Source organism: Anabrus simplex, chromosome 1, assembly GCF_040414725.1.
Source record: "Anabrus simplex isolate iqAnaSimp1 chromosome 1, ASM4041472v1, whole genome shotgun sequence".
In the NCBI taxonomy this organism is placed as follows: domain Eukaryota; kingdom Metazoa; phylum Arthropoda; class Insecta; order Orthoptera; family Tettigoniidae; genus Anabrus; species Anabrus simplex.
The window spans coordinates 891,969,473-891,993,473 of NC_090265.1; the positions used below are offsets into that span (position 1 = coordinate 891,969,473).

Consider the following 24,001-nt stretch of genomic DNA (forward strand, 5'->3'; position numbering starts at 1 on the left):
CACTTTTGTATAGTACCGTACAGTCATGGTTTTCACAAAAATACACTCAGACTAACTATTTGTTTTTAACTTAAAAAGCCTAATCTAATCTGAATCAGCGAAATTTAACTGGTATTTTACCGTCACCAAAGTTTTATAGTTTCATTCATTTACTGAGTGTACGTACATCAACTATAAGCAAGGGAAAATATTCATCACGACGTATAACACACATTATATTCATGAAGAATGCCATAGAAACTCGCGAAACCTTCACCTATAGCCCATTTCATGTTAGGAAAACGGTATTGCTCTTATGATAACAGGGTTACCATATTGAACGGCTCTGCTCAACACCATCATGGTAAAACGGTGACACATAAATTTGTGAAATTCATTCTTTAAGTTCAAGACAAAAAGCAGAAGAAGCTAAGCTACAATTTTATTTATGAACTAAAGGGGACGGGGTTTACGGGGCCTATTTATGGATTGTACAGAATCAGAGGTAAAATACGGCACATTAAAGAACCTCAGCGTTAAAGTGTAAGGCAAATTGGGAGAGAAAATAGACAAATCATTTTTATGGGCTTGAGGGGTGAGGGATGCATTTAATTGCATTTAATAAATTTCTCCAGGCAATAAAGGCTAGAAAACAGACGCAACAAATAAATACTGTAGATGACTGTACAGTAGATCACAGTATTACTGTGGAAGAAAGAAATCGCACACGTAGGCTTATTGCATAACTCGCACTCAACACAACACAATTACGCACTGATTTAAAGCCTAAAAACATGCACGCAACAAATAAATACTGTAGATGACTTTGCTGTAGAAGTGAGCTGCCGGCGGTTCATAGAATGAGGGACTATACAAGGCTTGTACCAGAGCAACACAGAAGGAAAATGAAGGAAGGCAACGAAGTGATGGCTGTTGCCGCCATTGTGCTTCCTCTCTACAAATGTATTTATGAAAAAGAAAATATTATTGTAGTTATTTTAATAAATCATGGGCAAAAATGCCTCATCCTTTTTATTTATCTTTCATAATACATTACAGAATACAGTATATTATCCCTTAATCACGAGGAATTACGGCTGTCTCAGAGGGGGTGTGTTCACTCCTTGTTCGTCCATAAGAGCAATACTGTTTTCTTAACCCATTGAACTGCAATTTTTCTTGAAAATAAATATACATTGATTGCGATTTAATCTGGCTTAAAAAAGAACACTTTTGCTACAAGTTAACACACTGAAACACAGTTCACATTCTAACAATAGTTCAACACACTGTGGTAGATCTTAAAACACTCATATACATGCAGTGCCACCTTACACTTATCACATTCATAGCGGGATTCACCCCTGTTCTTTCCCTTGGGTTTTTTTTCCTCTGCAGTCATAGCAGACCTCGCACCTTCTTGATGGAGATGCCTTGCTTGCTGTTACTGTTATTTTGACAGAGAAGTGACTGCAATGTTTTCCTTGTAATCTCACTGGTGTACATCCTGCACTGGGCCGGCCTCTGGTTGGATAATCAGGCAGAACAGCACCCCTGAAACTGGAAAAGCTGGGCCTCCTTTTTTCAGGATTCAGCATGTGATTAATTACTTCAGCCTTCCCTGGATTCTCGCCTACTCTTCTTGCTACCACAGAGTTTAGTTCTCCATCTATAATGCATCACATATTATTTGGTATATTGTCTGTTTGTGTACACTTTGTCTTCTAGGTTATGCACACGCCCACCTGTGTCCCCGTCTTTATTTTCTTCAATAATGTCATCTAATTCTTCGGAATTACTAATGCTAACGTCACTCGAAGGTAATTCAGTATCACTTTCATCGGAAAAACCGTCGCTGACATCTCTTTCCTCCAAAAAACGTAATATTCGAGCTTCATCCGACTCAGCCATGATGTTGACTTTACCTTCACTAAAGCTTTACGCGGCAAGTTACTCGATCATATTTAGACTCTTTGGCGACGAAATACGTAGCTGAAGGGCAAAGATAGCTGAAATACGATTACCAACATCTCGTAGACATGTTGGGATTGCAAAGAAATATCAATATGTATCTGTTAACCTCAACTAAGCAATGAAATGAAATGTCGTATGGCTTTTAGTGCCGGGATATCCCAGGACAGGTTCGGCGCGCCAGGTGCAGGTATTTCTATTTGACGCCCGTAGGCAACCTGCGCGTCGTGATGAGGATGAAATGATGATGAAGACAACACATACACCCAGCCCCCGTGCCATTGGCATTAACCAATTAAGGTTAAAATCCCCGACCTGGCTGGGAATCGAACCCGGGACCCTCTGAACCGAAGGCCAGTACGCTGACTGTTCAGCCAACGAGTCGGACAACAAAGCAATAAAGAGGCTGGATGGAAATTTCCGTCATTGCATTTATGGGAACCCGTGGACAATGACTGAAATTTTCGTCATTGCAAGGCAATGGGTTAACGTGGAATGAGCTATATAATCCAAGAGGAACACTACAAAAATTCATTTTATACCACCATCACAGAAAAACAAATACAACATCCTTTTACTTTTCGCTTCGCTCTTTGCTTATGCTGGGTAACCTAAATATTTTTCTGCGGGTATCGGAACACACACTCTCCACATGCCATCAATGAATTGCTCAAAAAAGCTGGATACATGCCAAAATCCAAGAATAATATATATTCTTTTCTATTACAATTGATTTCATAAACTGCCTCTATTTTTATTAGCAAGACAATGTGCAAGTGTTGATATTTTTCTTGTAGTCTTAGTGTGTCGCGCTGAACACTTTGAGTGTGAAGTATTAAAACTAATATACTTTAACCAAGCTAGCTGGCCTTTCGCTGTAAATTTCTGTCGGGGGAGGGCCCACAGCCCCATCCCGCTCCCAGGACAAGGAAGCTTCAAGTGCTTGCGTCAACCAAGCGACTTAAATTTCGCTGGGGTAGCTCTTTCGCGCCAGCAAGGAAACCGAGCTTGCTCAAGAAGCTGAACTGCGGTAGTGTAAGTGTATTGTCGAGACAGCTGTACTTGGCTTGGTTTAGATATTCGCAGATTGTTAAGCTTTATAAAAAGCGTTTTGAGGAATAATAAGAAAATGTTAATACAAAATTATTCACCCCAGCAGCGCTGGGGTAGATGGGGTTCAGTACACGCCACTTATTAGAACAGAATTAAAAGCTATATTCCTAGTTCATGAAAATAAGGCAGTTTTAAGATAGCCTTACTTGGAAAAAACCCACTCATGTTCGGGTAAACTTGCTATTTCTCATTGTAGTGGTAGGAACTGGAACATTTTTGACTAACTACTAACTAATATCTTGTAATAATAATAATAATAATAATAATAATAATAATAATAATTACTCAGAAGTTTAGAATGTCTGGAAACTGTGACAAGGAATGGAATTTTCAAAACTTTTGTACAATGTAATTGTTCCATTCATTCTGTTTGCCACAACCAGACAAAGCTCTTTTGTGCTGAGGACAATTCTGGGCATTGTTCTACAAGCAGCCATTGTTACACAATATTACAGTGGCAAATCATAAAGCCTTTTCCTTTATTCTTTTTCAGTCACAATAATAAACATACAGGGAAATCAAAATACAGGCAGTGTGCTAAGTACCTTTGACTATTTTGCCTCATAGTCACCACCGTGGTTCAGGCATATGTTCCATCACATCACTAGTTTGCAGTTGCTGGATTTGTAGAATTCTGCCAGTTGAGCACAGAAGCACAGCTGGACCATGGTGGTCTTCATGTCGGAAATGGATATGAACCTCAAGCCTGCCAGGATCTTCTTCAACCCCTGTGAGTGGGGGTGGTAGAATAACTCCAACAGTATCCCCTGCCTGTCGTAAGAGGTGAATTAATAGGGGCCCCAAGGTCTCTTAACTTGGGAGTGTGGTTTGGCGACTGCAGTTAGAGCATTCAAGGCCTAGGGAGTTTTTCATTTTCATGCCCTTCGTGACCCTAGTCTATTTCTTTGACCAATACCTTCATTTTTCGAAGGATCGGATCCCTTCCTGTTTTTCTCTCTGATTAGTGTTTATATAGAGGATAGTTGCGTAACTGTACTTCCTCTTAAAACAATAATCACCACCACCACAGAACTTCTTTAGTAGACCGAACATGTGTTAATCACTGGGGACGAGGTCTGGACTATACGGTGCATGTTTTATTACCTGACATCTGAATGATTGCAGTCAAGCGGTGGCCCTGTTAGCTTGATGAGGCTTGGCATTGTCATGGAGGAAAACCACATTTTGCGCTAGAATCCCTTGGTGCTTTTTTTTTATTTATTTATTTTTTTATGGCAGCTTGCAGACATGCAAGTGTGCCGTAATAGCTGTCCACGTTGTCACCGCATGGCATGAAATCCATCAAGAGTTGTCCTCGGTGATCTTAGAGGACTGTGAGCATCGATTTCCTGACTGATTTATGACTTAGGTTCTTCATTCTAATTTATGATTAAATACAATTTTGAAAATACCTGAAGAGAAACAACTTCATCAAAATAGAATGATGTTCTTGAAAGAACATAACAGATTCTTTCATGACTTCCTTTTTCTAATATTGTATTTTCTAAATTTTATTTAATCATAAATTAGTTTAGACAGACTGAAGAACTTAATGGTTATAGATTAACCAAGTCGAAACTGAAAAGAAATGGCTTCCGCTATAACTAATTCCTGATTGATGGTGTTCTGCAGAGCTTCCTTGTGATAGGGGAACCAGGATGTCCCCACACCATGCTCTGCTGTTGGGATTGTGGTGTGAAATGCAATACCCACATTTCATCTCCAGTGACAGTGAGTTCCAGGAACTACCACCACCCCTTGGAGTAATGTCACAGATGTTACGTTGACATCATTCTCTTGGTCTTGTTCAGATCATCCAGCGGCATAGCAGGCATCCGCCAACATGAAACCTTGCGATATTCCTAAGATATAAACACTGCCATATGAAATGCAAAGCTACTTGGAAAATGACCGTTAGGTGCACATGGCAATTGGCTTTCACCATTGCATCCACGTGGGCAATGTTGTCTGTTGTGAGTGAGGTGGAAGGCCATCCCGACCACTCAGTCGTCATCAAAGTCTTCTCGGTCATTAGTGAACTCACATCACCATCACTGCACATGAACTCACATCACCATCACTGCACACTTCTCAAAGTGAGACACTTGTCTCCACACGTCAGTTGCATTGCCCTATAGATCTCAATGGGTGTTCATCTTTGCTCCATAAAAAAATGAATAACACTTCACTGCTCATTCAACGTGAATATGTTAAGCCCACCTGCCATCTTCGCTGACTGACAGCAGCAACATACCTCAGAGCAGCTGAGAGTTAATGCTGGGCCAGTCCAGTTATATCCTGTTGCATCTAATATATATCTATTACTCACACTAATATTTTGGGTGAAGAAAACAGAGGCAAAGACTTTTTGCCCTCATATATCATCTATATGTATAGAAGCAAGTCGGTTTGGAGCGATGTATATATAAATATTTAGAAATGAAAAAAGACGTGTATTAATGAGGCATTTCCAGAAATCTCAGCAATTTGAAACTTGGTGGTATGGGAGAAGCTGATGACCCCAGGATCCCTAGAAAAATCGAAAATTCTCTAAATTCCCTGAAGGGGGCACGCTGGGGGGCCTCAAATTTTGGACTCGGTATAAGAACACAGTCGTATAATTTATCCAAGGCGACAACCTGTAGGTTTCGTGGGCTTAAAGATTTTCAGGAATTTCCTAATTTTTATCCCCCGTCCCCCAAATCAAGATAGCGGCACAACCTGCCAGACGAGGTAGAAAATTGAAATTTGGTGAAATTATAGCTTTTAGTCTCTAACCGACGGAAAAATTCCAAGATGTTCAAATTTTTCACTTTTTACCCCCAAAGTTACCGAAATATGGAGGCAATTTAAATGACTGTGCAGACATTCCTTTTGAGGTATTTGTTCGCTAAACGGTAAGTCGTATCACAAAACGGATGGCACAATCTTGGTTCAATTTGGAGTGATCTACAACTTTGGTCCTATGACTATTTGTCGTATCTCTCTCCCTTATATGTTAGATTTGGCTGTATTTCTGAATTGTTCGTAAATTTGGTGATTTTTTTACAAGTATATTTCATTGTTTGACACTCTTATAAGAATGATAGGATCATCAAGTTTTGTGCGCATATTGGCACAATCAGTGGCCACATGTGGACCAAATTTCATGATTCTAGCTTATACATAAGTATGCAAAAAGTAATGTAAAACGTTGAAAATGTACTCAAATTTCCCTTATTCAAATTTTGAACTCAATTTACCCCCTAAATATGGGAGATACGAGGAAATGGTTTAGAAACAAACATGTAGAGCGACAAATAAGACATCTGATGGTGGAAACCATTTGTTAATATCATGCACCGTTTAGGAGTTATGAATCTCGAAGTGGAGGTCTGCACTTTTCATCGTGCTCATGCTTATCCCTCATCTTACTATATATAAAAATGGATTGGATGTATGTGTGTAAATGACACATCTCCTCGTAAACCACTCAAGCAATTTCAACCGAACTTGGTACACTTATGATTTACTATCCGGAGACGAGCACTGTGGGGGTAAGCCATCCGTAGCTCACTTAGGAGTGAGGGGTCAGGAGGGGCAAGGTATAAAAAAATTGAAAAAGGTGTTGAATCCACAGTTTTTGGGGTCACTGAGATAAATAGTGACCTTCCCGATTTTTTAAAAGTCAAAGTTCAGTTCTTTTTTGGGTAGGGGGCGTGGGGGGAGTGAAACGAAAATAGTGTCGAATACATAGTTTTCGGGGTCACCGAGTTTGAATTGTACACTCCGAATTTTTAGTATCAGGAGACAAACCACGTGGGGGTAAGACAGCCCAGGAACCCTTACGGGCGAGGGGGTCAGATATACAAATTAACGAAAATAATGTCGAATCCATACTTTTCGGGGTCGCTGAGATGAATAGTGACACTCCGGATTTTTTAAAGTCCATGTTCAGCCCCCTCTTGGGTGGGGGTGAGGGGGGGAGTGATATATAAAATTAAACAAAAATAGTGTCAAATACATAGTTTTCGGGTCGCCGAGGTTGAATTGTACACTCCAAATTTTTAGTATCAGGAGACAAACCACGTAGGGGTAAGATAGCCCAGGAACCCTTATGGATGGGGGGGCGAGGGGGTCAGATATACAAATTAACGAAAATAGTGTCGAATCCATACTTTTCGGGGTCGCTGAAATGAATAGTGACACTCCGGATTTTTTTAAAGTCCATGTTCAGCCCCCTTTGGGGTGGGGGCAAGGGGAGGAGTGATATATAAAATTAGTCGAAAATAGTGTCGAATACATAGTTTTAGGAATCGCCGAGGTGAATTGTACACTTCGGATTTTTAGTATGAAGAGACAAACCACTTGCGGGTAGGACACCCCAGAAATGCTTAAGGGCGGGGGTCTAGGGGATATACTGTAAAAATCATCGAAAGTAGTGTCGAATGCACACTTTCCGGGGTCGCTGAGGCGAATAGCGGCACTCTGGAATTTTTTAAAGTCCGAGTTCAGCCCCCTTCGTGGTGGGGGCGATGGGAGAGTGATATATATACAAATAATCAAAAATAGTGTCGAATCCATAGTTGTCGGGGCCGCTGAGATGAATAGTGAGACTCCGGATATTTTATAAGTCCAAGTTCATCCCCCTTTGGGGAAATAGTGTCGAAGCTATAGTATTCGTGAAGTCCAAGTTCATCCCCCTTTGTGGTGGGGGCGAGGGGATTGAACTTAAAAATAATCGAAAATAGTGTCCCTGAGATGAATACTAACACACCCGATTATTTTTGAAAATCAATGTTTAGCCCCATTTAGGGTGGGGGAGGGGGGAGTGAGATAAAAAAATAATCGAATATACTGCCGAGTCCATAGTTTTCCGGGTCGTTGAGATGAATAGTAACATTCCGGATTTTTAAAGTCCAACTTCAGCCTCCTTCGGCATAGGGGGTGAGAAGGTTAGAAAATAAATTGTCAAAAATGACCGAGATAGTGGACGTGTGTATGTTCCAGTGTGACTTTCAAGTATGACTTACTACCTGGAAAACATACTTTGGGGGTAAGACGCCCCTAGAACCACTAGGGAAGCGGGTGAAATATAATCTGTATTAATGAATGGAAGTCAGTTTGGAGCGATCTATATATACTGTACTACATATATATAAATTAAGGCATTAAAATGAAAACAGATGTAATTTAATGAGACCATTCTAGGCATCTTAGAAACTTAAAACTTGGTACCAGACAAGCTGATGATTTCGGGATCCCTAGAAAAATCTAAAATTCTCATAATTCTCTGAGGGGGACACGTTGGGAGTTTCAAATCTGCTTAAGAATACAGTCGGTGATATTTATCCAGAACGGTAACTTATAGGTTTCATGGGCTTAAAAGTTTCCTGAAAGTCCTCATTTTTAACCCCCTCCTCCATATGAGGATGGCAGCACAATCTCCCAGACAAGTTAGAAAATTGAAATATGGCAAAATTATAGCTTTTTTGTGCGTTAAATTTGGCTGTATTTTTGGATTTACCTAAATTTTCCACTTTGTACACGTCTAATTGATGGTTTGATTCACTTATAGGAAAGACGGGATCATAAACTACACGAATATTGGCCCACCAGTAGCCATATGTGAGCCAAATTCTATGTTTGAAGCTGTATGAAATGTAATTCACTGTGTGAAAATATTACGCAAATTTCACCCTATTCAACGTTTCTGCTCAATCATACCTTTAAATAAATGAGATACGAGGAAATATGAGGCCAGAGGTGTCTTACCATACAATCTGCTTTTCGATATCATGCACCGCTTAGCAGCAGATTCTGTAAATGTAGGTGAACATGCATACACTTCTGTATGTCGATCTACGTTTATTCATTGAAGTCGATTTGTAGCGATCTAGAAGAGGGTGTGTCTGACATTGTAATTAATACTTTACAAATCAATAGTGAATGTCAGCTGGAGGGCGTCTGCTGTTATAATCAGTACTCCCCACATAGACTTTAACTGGCAGTAGGAATGGGGACCTCCTCCAACGCGTGTGTACAATTTTAATGTATAATTCCCTTCTCGATTTGACTAGCAGACAGCAAGGGAGCGTGCATTTTTCAACACTCTTTTAGCTGATTCTCTTTATCGTTAGGAATAGGCGCCCCCTTGCAAGGGTGCCACCGATTATAAAAAAAATTTACCCATCAAAATGTGACTGATGTTACACATAGTGAATTGCGGTAGACAAGTGGACCTGTCATTATCATCACAACTCCTCAACTCGCACTTTACATTGGAAACAACGTCTGCGTACCTTCCTATGCTGTTTCTCTGATAACGTCAAGAGACATGCAGTTTAAAATTTTTTATTCACTTCATGTACAGTAATTTACTTCGATATCCGTATACAATGTAGAATACCATAGTGAAGCACGGGTACATTTGCTAGTCATTAAATATTCATGAGAAACAGAAACTATAACAATTTTTGTTTGTAACTAAAGAAATGAGAACAGCCTTTACAGTTAAACTCAAAACAAGACAGATTAAATGCTAGCTTATGCGTACATGCCTACATCTAAAAACTGATCGAATTTCCTCCTATTGAACCCTTTCTGGCCTGGGATACGAAGCCGCAGTGAAAGCAAAGTTCAAGTATTCATGACAACAAATGTGGCAATGCCCAGGGCCTGTGCAGGATTCAAACACACTTCTCCACACCCTTGATCTTAACAATTGGATCTCCTGGGGTGGTTTGTCCGGATCTATAAATTTATATCTAGCTTACAGGCTTAAGGGTGTGGAGGAAATTCAGGACGCATTATACTACGGCAAAATGAAATTCTTCCAATTGGAACAAACTAAATTTTAATGTCCTTGGCAAAATAAAATAAAATTTTAAGATAAAATTATATACAAGTCTTTGGGGACCATGCCACCGATTACATGTGATTAGGAACTACATAAATTAACAAAATAATATTAATTTCCTGGACAAGATGATTGTTAGTCTTTATTCAGATAAATGTATCCCGAATATATCCATTAAATTACTGTAATTACGAATGCGTCAGCAAAACCTACATGACATTTCCCTCGACACTGGAAACCAAATTACACCTAAACAAGAAAAACAATTAAAACTAGTTGAGTGGTTAATCCCCCTCCCTTACAATTAATACACAAAGCAAAAAAGAAATGAAATTATAGACATAATAGAGTACTCTCCTCCTCGCGGCAGAGAAATATGAACCCAGCATCATTACATGAGTAAAGTCATAATTTACTCGAAACAAACAATGTAATCACTTGTATAAGCAATTTTTTTTAAAAAGAAACATAATTAACAGAAAAAATACACATTCAATCACTGGCTGTATGAATATATCTGTCCAGGTCAAAGGAACCTGAGCGTTTCCACATTGGATGTGCCGGGATTCGAATCATGGGTCTTCTGGTATCATAGCGGGTCACTGAAAGAAATACCCTATCTATTTTATTTGCAAAGGGATCCTATCGGCTAAATTTATTCATTAATTACCTGGCCCTACGGCCGAACAATTTATTTGTATATGACACAAGCATAATGCATTTTACAGCTCCTTGTGACAGAGAATATCATTCTGTTCCGGGTCTGCCTTTACTGTACTACAGTCTCCCTCAGCCACAAATTTTAGAGTGACAGCCAAAACAAATGGGTAGCCACACCCACCGGTCTACCCCGCTAACAACTTCCTTCTTTAAATCCTTGTGTGAGCCTGAGCTTACGCACTATTCTAAACTTCTTATTCTCTTGAAAACAAATCACCTGCTTTTAATTTCTCATATATAAAACATACCAGTAGCCTTTGGTAAAACAGCAAATCACCACTTTAAATAATTAGATAGTTAACAGGGATCTTGTCACTATTTAATTCACACTGACAGACTCAAGCAATATAGACCCGGGTTCATGACCTGAGCACGTCGAAGAATAATAAAGAAACGGTGCTTTTAAACCCGATAATTAGTCACCTAAGAAACATTATACTTCTTTACAATGCAGGGGAATAGAAGAATTAACATAAAATGCTTCCTTACGGAAACCCCTATCTAAAATGGAGGTCGTCGATTCGAATCCCAGCGTTGTTCGTCGTACATCATACAGCATTTCTATATCCAAAAAAAAAGAAAACCTTATACTATAAATCTACTACTGATTTGATATTCAAAGGGAAATGTATTGAGTGCATACCTACTTCTAGAGAAAATACATGCATTATTTATACTATATTTACACGTAGTAACTGTAGGCCTACGAAATATATTCCACCATCTTAATCTTTAACCTAATGCACTCATAAGGTAAATTTTAAAAGCTTCTATTCAAAAAAATAATAATAATAATAAACTGTGCATCTCACGTGCTATCAAAATGAATTACGCGATTACTGTAACCCGATGGTGAAAGTGGATTAATTACACCGATTCCACCAGGATTTATAGCAAATCAATAACATTAACTCACTCAACAAGCTTCCTATGCTATGCCTTGAAATATAATTTTCTTTTTAAAATATATCCTACTCTACTATTAACTTATTTACAAGCTACGCTATTAGTAAGGCAGTGCGATCGAGAGGTAGCTAAACGCATTCCATTGTATGCGGAAGGTGATCCATTCGTAAACTATCTCGCAATATCCATAGCATCATCCCTGCCTCTCAAGCAATTGCGGGACTCCCCGCGACAGGCCACGTGTTCAGTGTATCGCGTGGGACGCTTTCTTTATGTGATAATCACTATTGCGTAATTTAAATTCCGCGGGATATTTAGCATACCCCGTCCGGACAATCTCTCCACATAATTCCAAAGATGCATGTGGTGTCATTTGTTCTCCTAATCGTACTATAATTTGAGATGATAATTGAATCTCTCCTCACCATTTCGTCCTGTTAGGCTGGCTATTCACATAAAATTTCTCTGAGGAATGTTGGCTATCCGCGATTTTCACCCCCCCACTGTATTATCACGTGGTACAGGATCGAGGCCTACCCTCTTCATTTCCCATCACACAGATATCTCCATCGCATTCATTCCTTGGATGGAACTTCCCCTGGCTCTCAATCCTCACGCGTTTTCCCCTCTCGGATCCGTGCGCGCCAAATACAGGACATGCTTAATAAAATTTTGAATGTATGTGCCTGGATCATTAATTCATGGCTCTGATATGGCACACTATATATACAATAATTTTGCATTTATTATTATTAACTTTATTCTTCACATTGGACCACTTGAATCATTCCACGTTCACTTTCTCTTTGAAGGTTGTACTGTTTGATTCTAGTGATCTGCCATGTACTTTTTCATTCGTTCCGATAGTAATTTTCTCAGTTCATCTGAAATCACTGTAGCCTTCTGTGTGTCCCTTCTGCTGAAAATTTGAGAGTCTTAAGAAGGGTGTTAGTTTTATTTTTGTTCTCTGCATCTGCTATCTCGAGTTCAACTATTCTGAGATCTTGCTGAATTTCATAGATGCAATGTCCTCCTATCTTCTTTCCAAGATTTATTTCTCATCATTTGTTGTCTTTAAATCCAGTTTTCTGGTAGTTGCAAGATGAAAGAAACATGAGATTCCTTTCTTCTTCATTGTGCTGGTGATTGGGTCAATCTCTTGATAGACAGCAACTCTGTCACCTAATAACCTACAGGAACCAAGCGAACAACCATTTTATTAGGTCCCACCAAATCTATCATAGCGTTCTTACAAATATCAAATGTTAATCTTGATCATCTATTGATAAAGACATAGGTATGCATGTATGTCCAACCCTTGTCCCATTTCCCTATGGGGTCGGGTATCCATTGATAAGAATCATTATTTTATATTTGAAAGTCTATAAATACTGATTTTTTCCAGCTGTAGATTCCTCAGTTTAAAATTTATAGCTTATGATTTCTGTTGATGAAAGAATGTTATTTTCCATAGTCATTTTAGTTCAGTTACAGTTTAATTTAAAATACTCATTTGCTAGAAATGCCTTTGATGTATTTTGAACAGGATTCTAACTGTTCACATTTCAGGCAATCTAGGTGCTGGATTGAATATCGGCTCAGCAGGCTGGACCAGCAATTCTAAACCTACTACACCTATGAATGGTACTCCTCGTGCCGGTAGTCCAAGCAGTGTTGGTCATGGAGGGTCTCCCCAACACCGCCCAGCTTCATGGACACCTCAGGTAAACCAATATTTTGTAAAAATTCAGATGGAGATTTGTCAGATATCTCGAGTGTTCTATGGTCTTGCATATCTGAACCATCTTCATTGTTTTCAGTTGCCTTCAAATCATACCATCAAAAAAGGTTATGTTCTGTCAAGCAGAAATGACAGTAAAGCAAATAAAGCAGAACCTTGGTTTTTACCAAAAGTATAATTTCTTGGATATATTGTTCAAATTTAGGAAATGAGAGTATTCTAGTAATGAATCAGGCATAAGAGATGACAAGAATAGAATTTCTACATGTATGATAAATAATAAAACAGTAACTTATCTGGTAAAAATTAAGTTGATTGAGAGTCACTATTGTTCTTTTCCCAGGGTTATACCAAAAATTTTGAACCACTTTGATGTCTTTCTTATATGAATGTTCCTGCAACTGCTTTCTCTCCTGGGAAATCACTGTTCTCCATTTGTTTCCTCATGGTAATACCTATCCATTCGTATTGGACTCTGTCTAATATAATTTCTCTATAGTGTATTGTCCTTCCAAACTCTTAGTCCTACCTAGCCTTGATCTCCTATTCATTATTTTCAAGAAGTGGTATATTTTTAACACATTCACGCCCATCATCTCAGCAGGCTATTTAAAGGGCTGGCCCAGCTATTCCAGCTGTTAGTGGCAGAGCAAACAACAACGAATTCTTTTCACAATAAGCTCTAAACTAAACAAGATATGGAAACAAAATTTTCCACATACCTTAATGAAGTCCTCTAGTATCTCTGTAGGGTGTGGTAGGTAATGTCACACTTTCCTGGGTAAATGGAACACCACACTTTCCACAAAAATAGTGTGTTTCACTAATAATTTTATTTTTGAAGCACGCTTTGCACCTTCTTGAGGGGAACTTGACTTTATTTGATGGTGGAAACTTCAAGAGAATATCCTCTTTTCTCTTCCCATCTAACGTAAATGGTGATCCTTGACCAGTGCCCTTCTTGGCGGCAAAATCACGGGACGTTGACTTGGAGCTGATGAAGTAGATGGAGCTGAAATGTCGGAGAGAGGTTACTGTACTTGTATGTCGGCTTCACTTTTCCCCCCATTTGAGAATTCCCTGATGGTCCTTTAGATCTTTTGGTACATACGTATTTGACCGTATTGCTCCGCATACGGCAGTGTTCTGTTCCCGTAATTGTTTTTCCCGAGTCCAACGCTATTGTAATAATTGTCCATATAGACTGTATACCCCTGGCCAAGATAATTTTCAAGCAACTGAAAAACTGTGCTTTGTAAATTCGCACCATTTGCATCATTTATATTGTCCCTACACGCCATGGTTACAATTCAGAACGCAATTATACATACGCTTGTGCAATCACAAACCAACTACGCAGCTAGTTGGGCCAGCGCAAGGCTACCTTCAGAACAAAACAAAGGAAGTGCATTGGGTGGGAAAATCGCCATGGCCATGTGGTTTCTGGTGCGTAGAAGCATTCATAAGGGTATTACCTTCATCTCACTCGCACATATTTGTGACCAAAATAGATCCTAGCTGCATAGGAACGGCTTCAGTTCAAGGTTGCGTTTATCCGGGCTAACTCGGATACGGTCCACAGCATGGTCACGCGCTATAGGCAGTAACTCAGATATGGGCGTGAATGTGTTAACACAATATTAGTATGGACTGACTAACTGCTAATTTTGGTATTGTTGTCTGGGGAAATGAGTAGTTTAGGCTGTGGTTTTTGAATTATGGTACTGTAATGATGTGAACTATCTGCATATAACCAAGCTTTGTGTTAAGAATTGGCTTTCCTCTTTTGCATTCATTGCAGAACATGGATATGCTATGTATTCTTTTGATGACCAACATGAATAGTTTACAGTGCATTATTAGAAAGCCATTCCTACAATAAAACCCTTATTTATCATTTTTGCAGTGACCTATATTTTGTTTTACTCTAAATGGGGGCCTACCTTCAATTGAGATTTCAGCAGAAAGCAAACTTTTTGTAGAAATCTGTGTCGTGTTAATAGTAACGACTCCTACATACATTATTTACTCAATAATGATAGCAATGAAACACGAAGGATACCTACCTAAAATACTACAGTGTACTACAGTTACATGACTTTTTCTGTGGCACAAATACAGTATCTAAGATTGTAGTTTCTTACCAGCAAGTCAAAATATCCACAAAAGACTTGCATATTGACAGCTATATGATACCTTAGTTACTTTGCCTGTATACATGTTTACACAACTTACAAAGTCTGCTAAGGATAACATGATGGCAAGCATAATCGGTGGTCATACACATTTTAGTGAAAAATGGAAGGGTATGTATAGGTACTTCAAGGCAGAAACAGGTTCAAAGAAGGACATTCCAGGAATCATTAATGAACAAGGGGAGTGTGTATGCCAGGATCTTCAAAAGGCAGAAGTATTTAGTCAGCACTGTGTAAAGATTGTTGGGTACAAAGATAATGTCCAGATAGGGGCTGTGAGTAATACTAAAGAAGTATTCAAATTTACCTATGATAACAATGACATTTACAGTAAGATACAAAAGTTGAAAACTAGAAAAGCAGCTGGAATTGATAAGATTTCTGGGGATATACTAAAGGCAATGGGTTGGGATATAGTGCCATATCTGAAATACTTATTTGATTATTGTTTGGTTGAAGGAGCTATACCAAATGAATGGAGAGTTGCTATAGTAGCCCCTGTGTATAAAGGAAAGGGTGATAGACAAAAAGCTGAAAATTACAGGCTAGTCAGTTTGACATGCATTGCATGTAAGCTTTGGGAAGGCATTCTTTCTGATTATACTAGACATGTTTGCGAAATTAATAACTGGTTAGAAAAAAGGCAGTTTGGGTTTAGGAAAGGTTATTCCACTGAAGCTCAGCTTGTAGGATTTCAGCAAGATATAGCAGATATCCTGAATTCAGGAGGCCAAATGGACTGTATTGTGATTGACCTATCTAAGGCATTTGATAGGGTAGATCATGGAAGACTACTGGCAAAATTGAGTGCTATTGGACTAGAAAAAAGAGTGAGTGAATGGGTGGCTATATTTCTAGAAAATAGAATGCAGAGAATTAGAGTAGGCAAAGCTTTATCTGACCCTGTAATAATTAAGAGGGGAATTCCTCAAGGCAGTATTATTGAATTTTTATGTTTTCTTATATATATCAATGATATGTGTAAAGAAGTGGAATCAGAGATAAGGCTGTTTGCAGATGATGTTATTTTGTACAGAGTAATAAGTTACAAGATTGTGAGCAACTGCAGGATGATCTCGATAGTGTTGTGAGATGGACGGCGAGCAATGGTATGATGATAAACGGGGTTAAAAGTCAGGTTGTGAGTTTCCAAAATAGGAAAAGTCCTCTCAGTTTTAATTACTGTGTTGATGGGGTGAAAGTTCCTTTTGGGGATCATTGTAAGTACCTAGGTGTTAATACAGTGAAACTCGGTTAAGAAGTTCCCACATAAGAAGTTTTCCCGCATAAGAAGTGTGATGTTCTGGTCCCTTGATCAGTTTCATTAAGATATATGTATATTTTTCCCGTTTAAAGTGGTCTGTTATATAAATATATTTCCTGGTTAAACAGTTCAGATTTTAGAGCCCCTTGAGATAGAAAATGTCCGCTCAAAGCAGCCCATGGTTAGGATCCTCCAATCTCCGCGCAAGTTGCACCCTGTGTTGGATTGTTCGCGCGCTCGCGGTGTGTGTCTGGTGTCACGAAACATGTGCGGGCCTGCCAAGGCCATATCACGTCACGCTATGACAACACGGACAGCAGATGCTCACTCTCACCTTGTGGAATCGAATCGAACTCATCAGTCGAAATTTCCACTCCACCGTTCCATCTCGTGGAGTAGAATCGAACGGGATTCTACGTGGGAAACATAAAGCACGCAATGGATGGTTTGATAAAACTTTAATGCAGTAATTTGCGGGCCGCGGCAGGGTGAAGTCATTAATCGAGGTCGCCTAAACATTAATTAAAAACTGTAAAGTGTATTTGTCCACAACATTACTGTTAATCTACCACAAAATTGAATATTCTAACCTGTTTGATTTTTCATTCCCTTGCTTATTTCCTTCCAGGCATTCTCTCTTACGTTGTTGTTGCAATAATACTTATGGGTCTTGCCGTAGAGAAAATTACGTTTTTGAACTAAACTGATAAGATTTTCCGTGTCCATTATTAGTGAGGTGAATAAAAACAACTTCCCGACTCTATGCAGGAAACAGCCGACTTGCCAGCAGCCAGCTGAGAGCTGATACACATGCCGCCATAGCCGGCCGAAAGATCCCGATCGTTTACAAAGTTTGAACGAATGTTGACAGCCAACTGGGTGTTGGTGGGAGGCACACAGACGCATTACAATACCACGTGTTGGCATAAAATTGAAAGTTAATTTTACCTTTATACGAGCTAAACATTGTATTATCGTGTCGCTCGTACTTATTACATCGCATTATTAGAACGTAGCACAAGGATGAGGAGACATGAAATAAAATTCTCGCGGGGAAAGAAACTGTTTACGTTTAGATGTGCTAGCATTGCTACTGCGCCTTTATCACTCCCACGTAATACCCCAGATACTTTTCCATGCACTCATTTCTACAACTTCAAACCTGTGTTTCTTTTCTTCATTACCTATAGCACGAAGAGGATTGAAGCGGGAAAATAAACTCGATAATGGCTTGGCCATGCGGTACTTGTGAAACAGCCAGAAACTACGCCCGTTGCCGTGACAACCAGTAGGAATGCAGGGGCGATTTAGGCCTAGGTTCTAAGATCTCTAAGAATAAGTTGCTAGATTTCCCATTTGCTGCCGTTATCCTTGAAGCAGGTGTCAGGGGTGTGAGGAAGATACAAAGCACATGCTAACAAACTGTAGTACACGTCTTGTCTTTGCGTCTTGTAAGCCTAAGCTACGGATTGCCAAGCATAGTGTAGCGTCATAATTAGTATGAATAGGAGTCGGTGAAGTTAGTTGTACTTGTAATATCAACGTACAAACATTTTAAGTGAAAATGAGCGGAACTCAGAGGAAAGAGATCAAGCGAAAGGCACTAACAATAAAAGACAAAGTGGAGATTATAAGGAAAGTGGAGTCATCTACACTTCCCCGTATTGCTTTGGCAAAGGAGCTGGGGGTGCCGCCGTCTACTTAGAACGGTATTATAGCGAAGAAAGAAGAGATCTCCGCTTCTGCAGGGAATACTTCAGCAAATTGTAAGGAAGTTAAATCTGAAAAGTACGATGAAATAGAACAAGCTCTGCTAATGTGGTTTAAACAGCAACGCAGTTTAAACATACCTTTCAGTGGGACTATTGTGCAGGAGAAAGCCGCACGCAAATTAAGGGTACATTTTACCTCATCGAACGGGTGGCTGGACCGCTTTAAAAATCGAGCCGGCATCGTTTACAAAACAATTTGTTGCGAAGCAGAGACTGTAAGTGCAGAGGAAAGGAAAGCGTGGAAGGAAATGGTTCTGCCTGCTAAAATAAGCAAACCTTGCAACGTTTTTATATAACTTAATATGTTCCCTTCTCTTATCAAATATATTTATAATATGGTATGTTCAATTATTTTACTTTATCTCTAAAAATATTGTTATGATAATCAAATTTTTATATTGTGGCTTTCTGTTAGCAGCTCTTATATATCGGCCTATTTCGGTATTGTTCACAAACAAGGAAATCTGTTGGCTGTGTGTTTCACATGTATTTCAAAGTACAGAATAAGTTCTTGGGCATTACCCCTTTTAAGAAGTTTCCTGCTTAAGAAGTTTTTTTTTGTAGTCCCTTGAAAAACTTCTTAACAGAGTTTCACTGGAAAAGACCTTCATTGGGGTAATCACATAAATATGATTGTTAATAAAGGGTACAGATCTCTGCACAAGGTTATGAGGGTATTTAGGGGTTGTATTGAGGATGTAAAGGAGAGGGCATATAAGTCTCTGGTAAGACCCCAACTAGAGTATGGTTCCAGTGTATGGGACCCTCACCAGGATTACTTTATTCAAGAACTGGTAAATATCCAAAGAAAAGCAGCTCGATTTGTTCTGGGTGATTTCTGACAAAAGAATAGTGTTACAAAAATGTTGCAAAGTTTGGGCTGGGAAGACTTGTGAGAAAGGAGATGAACTGCTTGATTAAGTGGTATGTTACATGTTATAATTCTCATATTTTGGTCCATATTGAAATGTACAATGATGTCAAATAAATATTAAAGTTTAATTATTCCACCTATTCAATACATAAAAAGAGATTTTAATAAAGAATTAAATCTGTAAATAAAACTATAGGGACATATTTTGCCCTTTAATTGAGGGCATCTTCAGCCTTAATCTCAATCTGAAAGATAATTAATCAGGTACCTGATTGTAAATAAATTACATATGAATATGAAGATGATGTTGGAAATATGCTTCAAATGGTGAGGGAAATGGTTGACAATAGTTCTGATATTCTTAAAATGAAACCTTAATAAAGTCTAATATACAAATAGTCTTAAATTTATGAATGTCCTTGTTTAAGAATTGGTAACAAATTGTATACTGGGAGTTTTTAAGAATGTAAATTTTGTAAAGTGGCGTCCTGTGGAGGTTGAGGGCGTTAGAGAAAACTTTTGGATCCTAAACAGATCGAATGTCACAATAATAATAAAAATGTAGTTGATGATTCCAAATGGAATATTAATACATATTAAAGTTAGTAAAGAGATGTTTCCGTTGCTCACTTCAAGTGAGGTTTGTAATAAATTGTTACATTGAAACAAGTAAAGCGGGGCCTTTTGATGGTTGAGGGTGTTAGAGAAAATTTATCGGGTGTTAAACAGTTCAAACATCAGGATAAAAAATTGTTAGACTGTTGAAAATCTCGTGTGAAGAGATGAAGCTGCAGTCTTGTAGAAGCACGAGTAAAGAAGAGTGCTTGATGGTAAGTAGCTGTGGTAAATATGAAGTCAAATTCATTCTTTAACACGTAAATCTCCTATTGTTACAGACTTCATATTTAACACAGCTACTTACCATCAAGCACTCTTCTTCACCTGTGCTTCTAGAAGACTGCAGTTTCATCTCTTCACACGAGAGTTTCAACAGTCTAACAATTTTTTATCCTGATGTTTGAACTGTTTAACACCCGATAAATTTTCTCTAACGCCCTCAACCATCAAAAGTCCCCGCTTTACTTGTTTCAACGTAATAATTTATTACAAACCTCACTTGAAGTTAACAACGGAAACACCTCTTTACTAACTTTAATATGTATTAATACTCCATTTGGAATTATAAACTACATTTTTATTATTATTGTGACATTCGATCTGTTTAGGATCCAAAAGTTTTCTCTAACGCCCTCAACCTCCACAGGACGCCACTTTACAAAATTTACGTTCTTAAAAAACTACCAGTATTCAATTTGTTACCAATTTTTAAACAAGGACATTCATAAATTTAAGACTATTTGTATATTAGACTTTATTAAGGCTTCATTTTAAGAATATCAGAACTATTGTCAACCATTTCGCTCACCATTTGAAGCATATTTCCAACATCATCTTCATATTCATATGTAATTTATTTACAATCAGGTACCTGATTAATTATCTTTCAGATTGAGATTAAGGCTGAAGATGCCCTTAATTAAAGGGCAAAACATGTATCTATAGTTTTATTTACAGATTTAATTCTTTATTAAAATCTCTTTTTATGTATTGAATAGGTGGAATAATTAAACTTGAATATTTATTTGACTTAAGTGGTATGTTCCGAGCTGTCAATGAAGAGATGGCATGGGAGGACATCAGTAGACGAATAAGTTTGAGTGGTGTCTTTAAAAGTAGGAAAGATCACAATATGAAGATAAAGTCGGAATTCAAGAGGACAAATTGGGGCAAATATTCATTTATAGGAAGGGGAGTTAGGGATTGGGATAACTTACCAAGGGAAATGTTCAATAATTTTCCAATATCTTGGCGATCATTTAAGAAAAGGCTAGGAAAACAACAGATAGGGAATTTGCCACCTGGGTGACTGCCCTAAACGCAGATCAATAGTGGTTGGTTGGTTGGTTTGATTGATTGATTGATTGATTGATTGATTGATTGATTGATTGATTGATTGATTGATTGATTGATTGATTGATTGATTGATTGATTGATTGATTGATTGATTGATTGATTGATTGATTGATTGTGGCACACTTTGATATAGAATACATACTTCGGCTAGTGAGGATACAAAATCATGAAAGTTGTAAAATTATTCCTAGACAGCACATGTAACAACAGTGTTCAATATCTCATTGTAAAGAGGAAGGACCATTGTTCATTGCAACAAGAGTGTGACCTCGGTGTGAAGTTGTGGTGTGATCCAGTAGCACTGCCATCTTGAGGTATAAAAATGGCAGCTAACAGTTAGTGTAGCTCTAGACTCTGATGTGCTAACATGTTGTTTGATATGTCATTTGCTTCAACTCAGTAATTTTTTTTCAAGGAGCCAGGTTTTTTTTGTATCAAAACATAGAACTTACAAGCTTCTTCAGTCTGTCAAAACACTAAGTGTTATACATAGAACACTATAATTACCTGTAAGAAATGGACAATTATAAGTGGAATGAAGTGTTTCGTTCTACTCCTCAGATTCTGTCAAATCACCTTTGTCGTTGTTAGGGTCATTAATCCATAAACTGGTTTGATGCAGACTGCCATGCCACCCTATCCTGTACTAACCTTTTCATTCCTGAAATGAAATTAATGGAAACCTACAACCTGTTTTCCAGTCAGTTACCGAGTCAGGGATGGAATGAATTTAGCCCCTCATCTAGCGGCAAGGATAGGAATTGTGCCGGCTGCCTGTCGCACTCATCTGGGGCAATGACTGATAGATGAAATGAAATGATAGTGGAAAGTGTTGCTGGAATGAAAGATGACAGGGAAAACCGGAGTACCCAGAGAAAAACCTGTCCCGCCTCCGCTTTGTCCAGCACAAATCTCACATGGAGTGACTGGGATTTAAACCGTGGAACCCCTCAGCTGTGAGAGGCCGGCACGCTGCCGCCTGAGCCATGGAGGCTCGCACCTTTTCATTTCTGTGTAACTAATATGTCATATATCTACTATAATCTGTGTCATATTCATGCATAGGTCTTCCCCTACCTTTCTTACTGCCTACACTTCCATTAAAAACTAACTGAACAAGTCCTGGATGGATAAAGATCTAACCTATCATTTATCTCTTCTCGTCAAATTTTGCCAAATCATTCTCATGACACCAGTTTGATTGAGTGTCTCATCATTCATGATTCAGTATACCCATTTTACCTTCAGCATGTTCGCCTTCGTAACGTAAGGTTAGTATTATTAGCTGCCACCCTCGGAGGCCTGGGTTTGATTCCCGGTACTCCCAGAAATTTAAGAATGGCAGGAGGGCTGGTGTATGTGATTGAAATGGTACATGCAGCTCACCTTCATTGGAGCTGTGCCTGAAAAGAGCTGCACTACCTCAGGATAAGGACAAGAGTTTGCTTTACCTTCAGCATTCTTCTCTAACACCGCATTTCAAAAGCTCTCTTTCTGTAGTAGTTATTGTTCGTTTCACTTCCATAACCATGCAGTAATTTTATTAAAATTAATTCATTAAAAAAATAAATAGAAAAAGCCTGAAAAAGAAGTTTTAATAGATTATAAGGAGCCCCCTCTATCAAGCCAACAGCTTCTTTGGAAGGCAGAGGAACATATGGAGGTTAGGGCATTCTGTTGCCCTTGAGGTGGGAAATTACCTCTAAAGGTGGATGAACCGATAACATCAATGTCATAGAAGACCTCAACGGCAGACCAGGCGCACGAGGAACTCGTGTAGCTCCAACGGCTGAGAAGGCGGATAAAGGCTGCAGCAGTTTGGGACCTCCAGTCGTCGTCGTCGTCCTTGCTATACCACTGGGCAAAGGCTCTGTAACTGTCAAGGATCGTGTGTCTGTTGGTGTGCAACAGCATTCCCACAATAATAGATGTCGCACACCGGCGTCTTCCAAAGAATTGTACTATCTCTTCATGGACCCTGAAAATTGGGAGGTTGTGGCATCGACTCATCCAGAATGGCGTCGCCACGTCCATCAAGCACTTCTATCCTTTGAACTACAGAGGAGGAAACTTCTGGCCGAAAAGCGCAATGCTAGGAAAGAGCGTAAGAATAGCAGAAGTATGAACACTCAAGGACCAGTGGCTACCCAAGACACCGTTTGCCAATATTGTGGAAGATCGTGTAAGATTGTGGATCGTCATTGTTGGATGCGCTAGTGAGTGGTTGGCTGTTCCAAGAGCTCTGTATTTTCTCAGTGGTAAAGTAGTTAACAGTTGTAGAAATTTAGCATATTTGGTGCATGTGTGATACATTTAATTACACAAATATTGGTGTTTAGTGTTTGTAGTAATCTGTGATTAGTGGTATTTATTTACAATTTTCACACTGAGTAGTTCTGTAGGCGTTCACTAGATTACAACCTGTAATTTAGAACTGCATGAAAGAAGAAATATCTTTTTCTTTTTAAGAAAGTAGGTCTGTTGATAAAATACTTACAAAGACGGGATATTAAAAAGAGTATAATTTACAAACTTCATCGTATAGATCCGTATTGATACAGTTAAAACTAAGAAACAATGTTAGGTTTTGGTCCATGCAATCAATACAAGTCACTTTACAAGTGAACTATTTAATTAAAAACATTTAGGGACAT

At 38.7% G+C, this 24,001-nt stretch overlaps 1 protein-coding gene and 1 pseudogene across 1 annotated transcript in view; one reads left to right on the top strand and one right to left on the bottom strand.

Annotated features, from left to right (window-relative positions):
* Positions 1 to 24,001, top strand: part of aux (cyclin-G-associated kinase) — a 487,932-nt gene that overhangs the window by 384,982 nt on the left and 78,949 nt on the right. Inside the window, exon 21 of the mRNA XM_067136097.2 lies at positions 13,097 to 13,251. Coding sequence (XP_066992198.2) covers positions 13,097 to 13,251 — 155 coding nt within the window. The remainder of the gene's footprint in view (positions 1 to 13,096; positions 13,252 to 24,001) is intronic.
* Positions 4,668 to 12,769, bottom strand: LOC136858725 (uncharacterized; annotated as a pseudogene).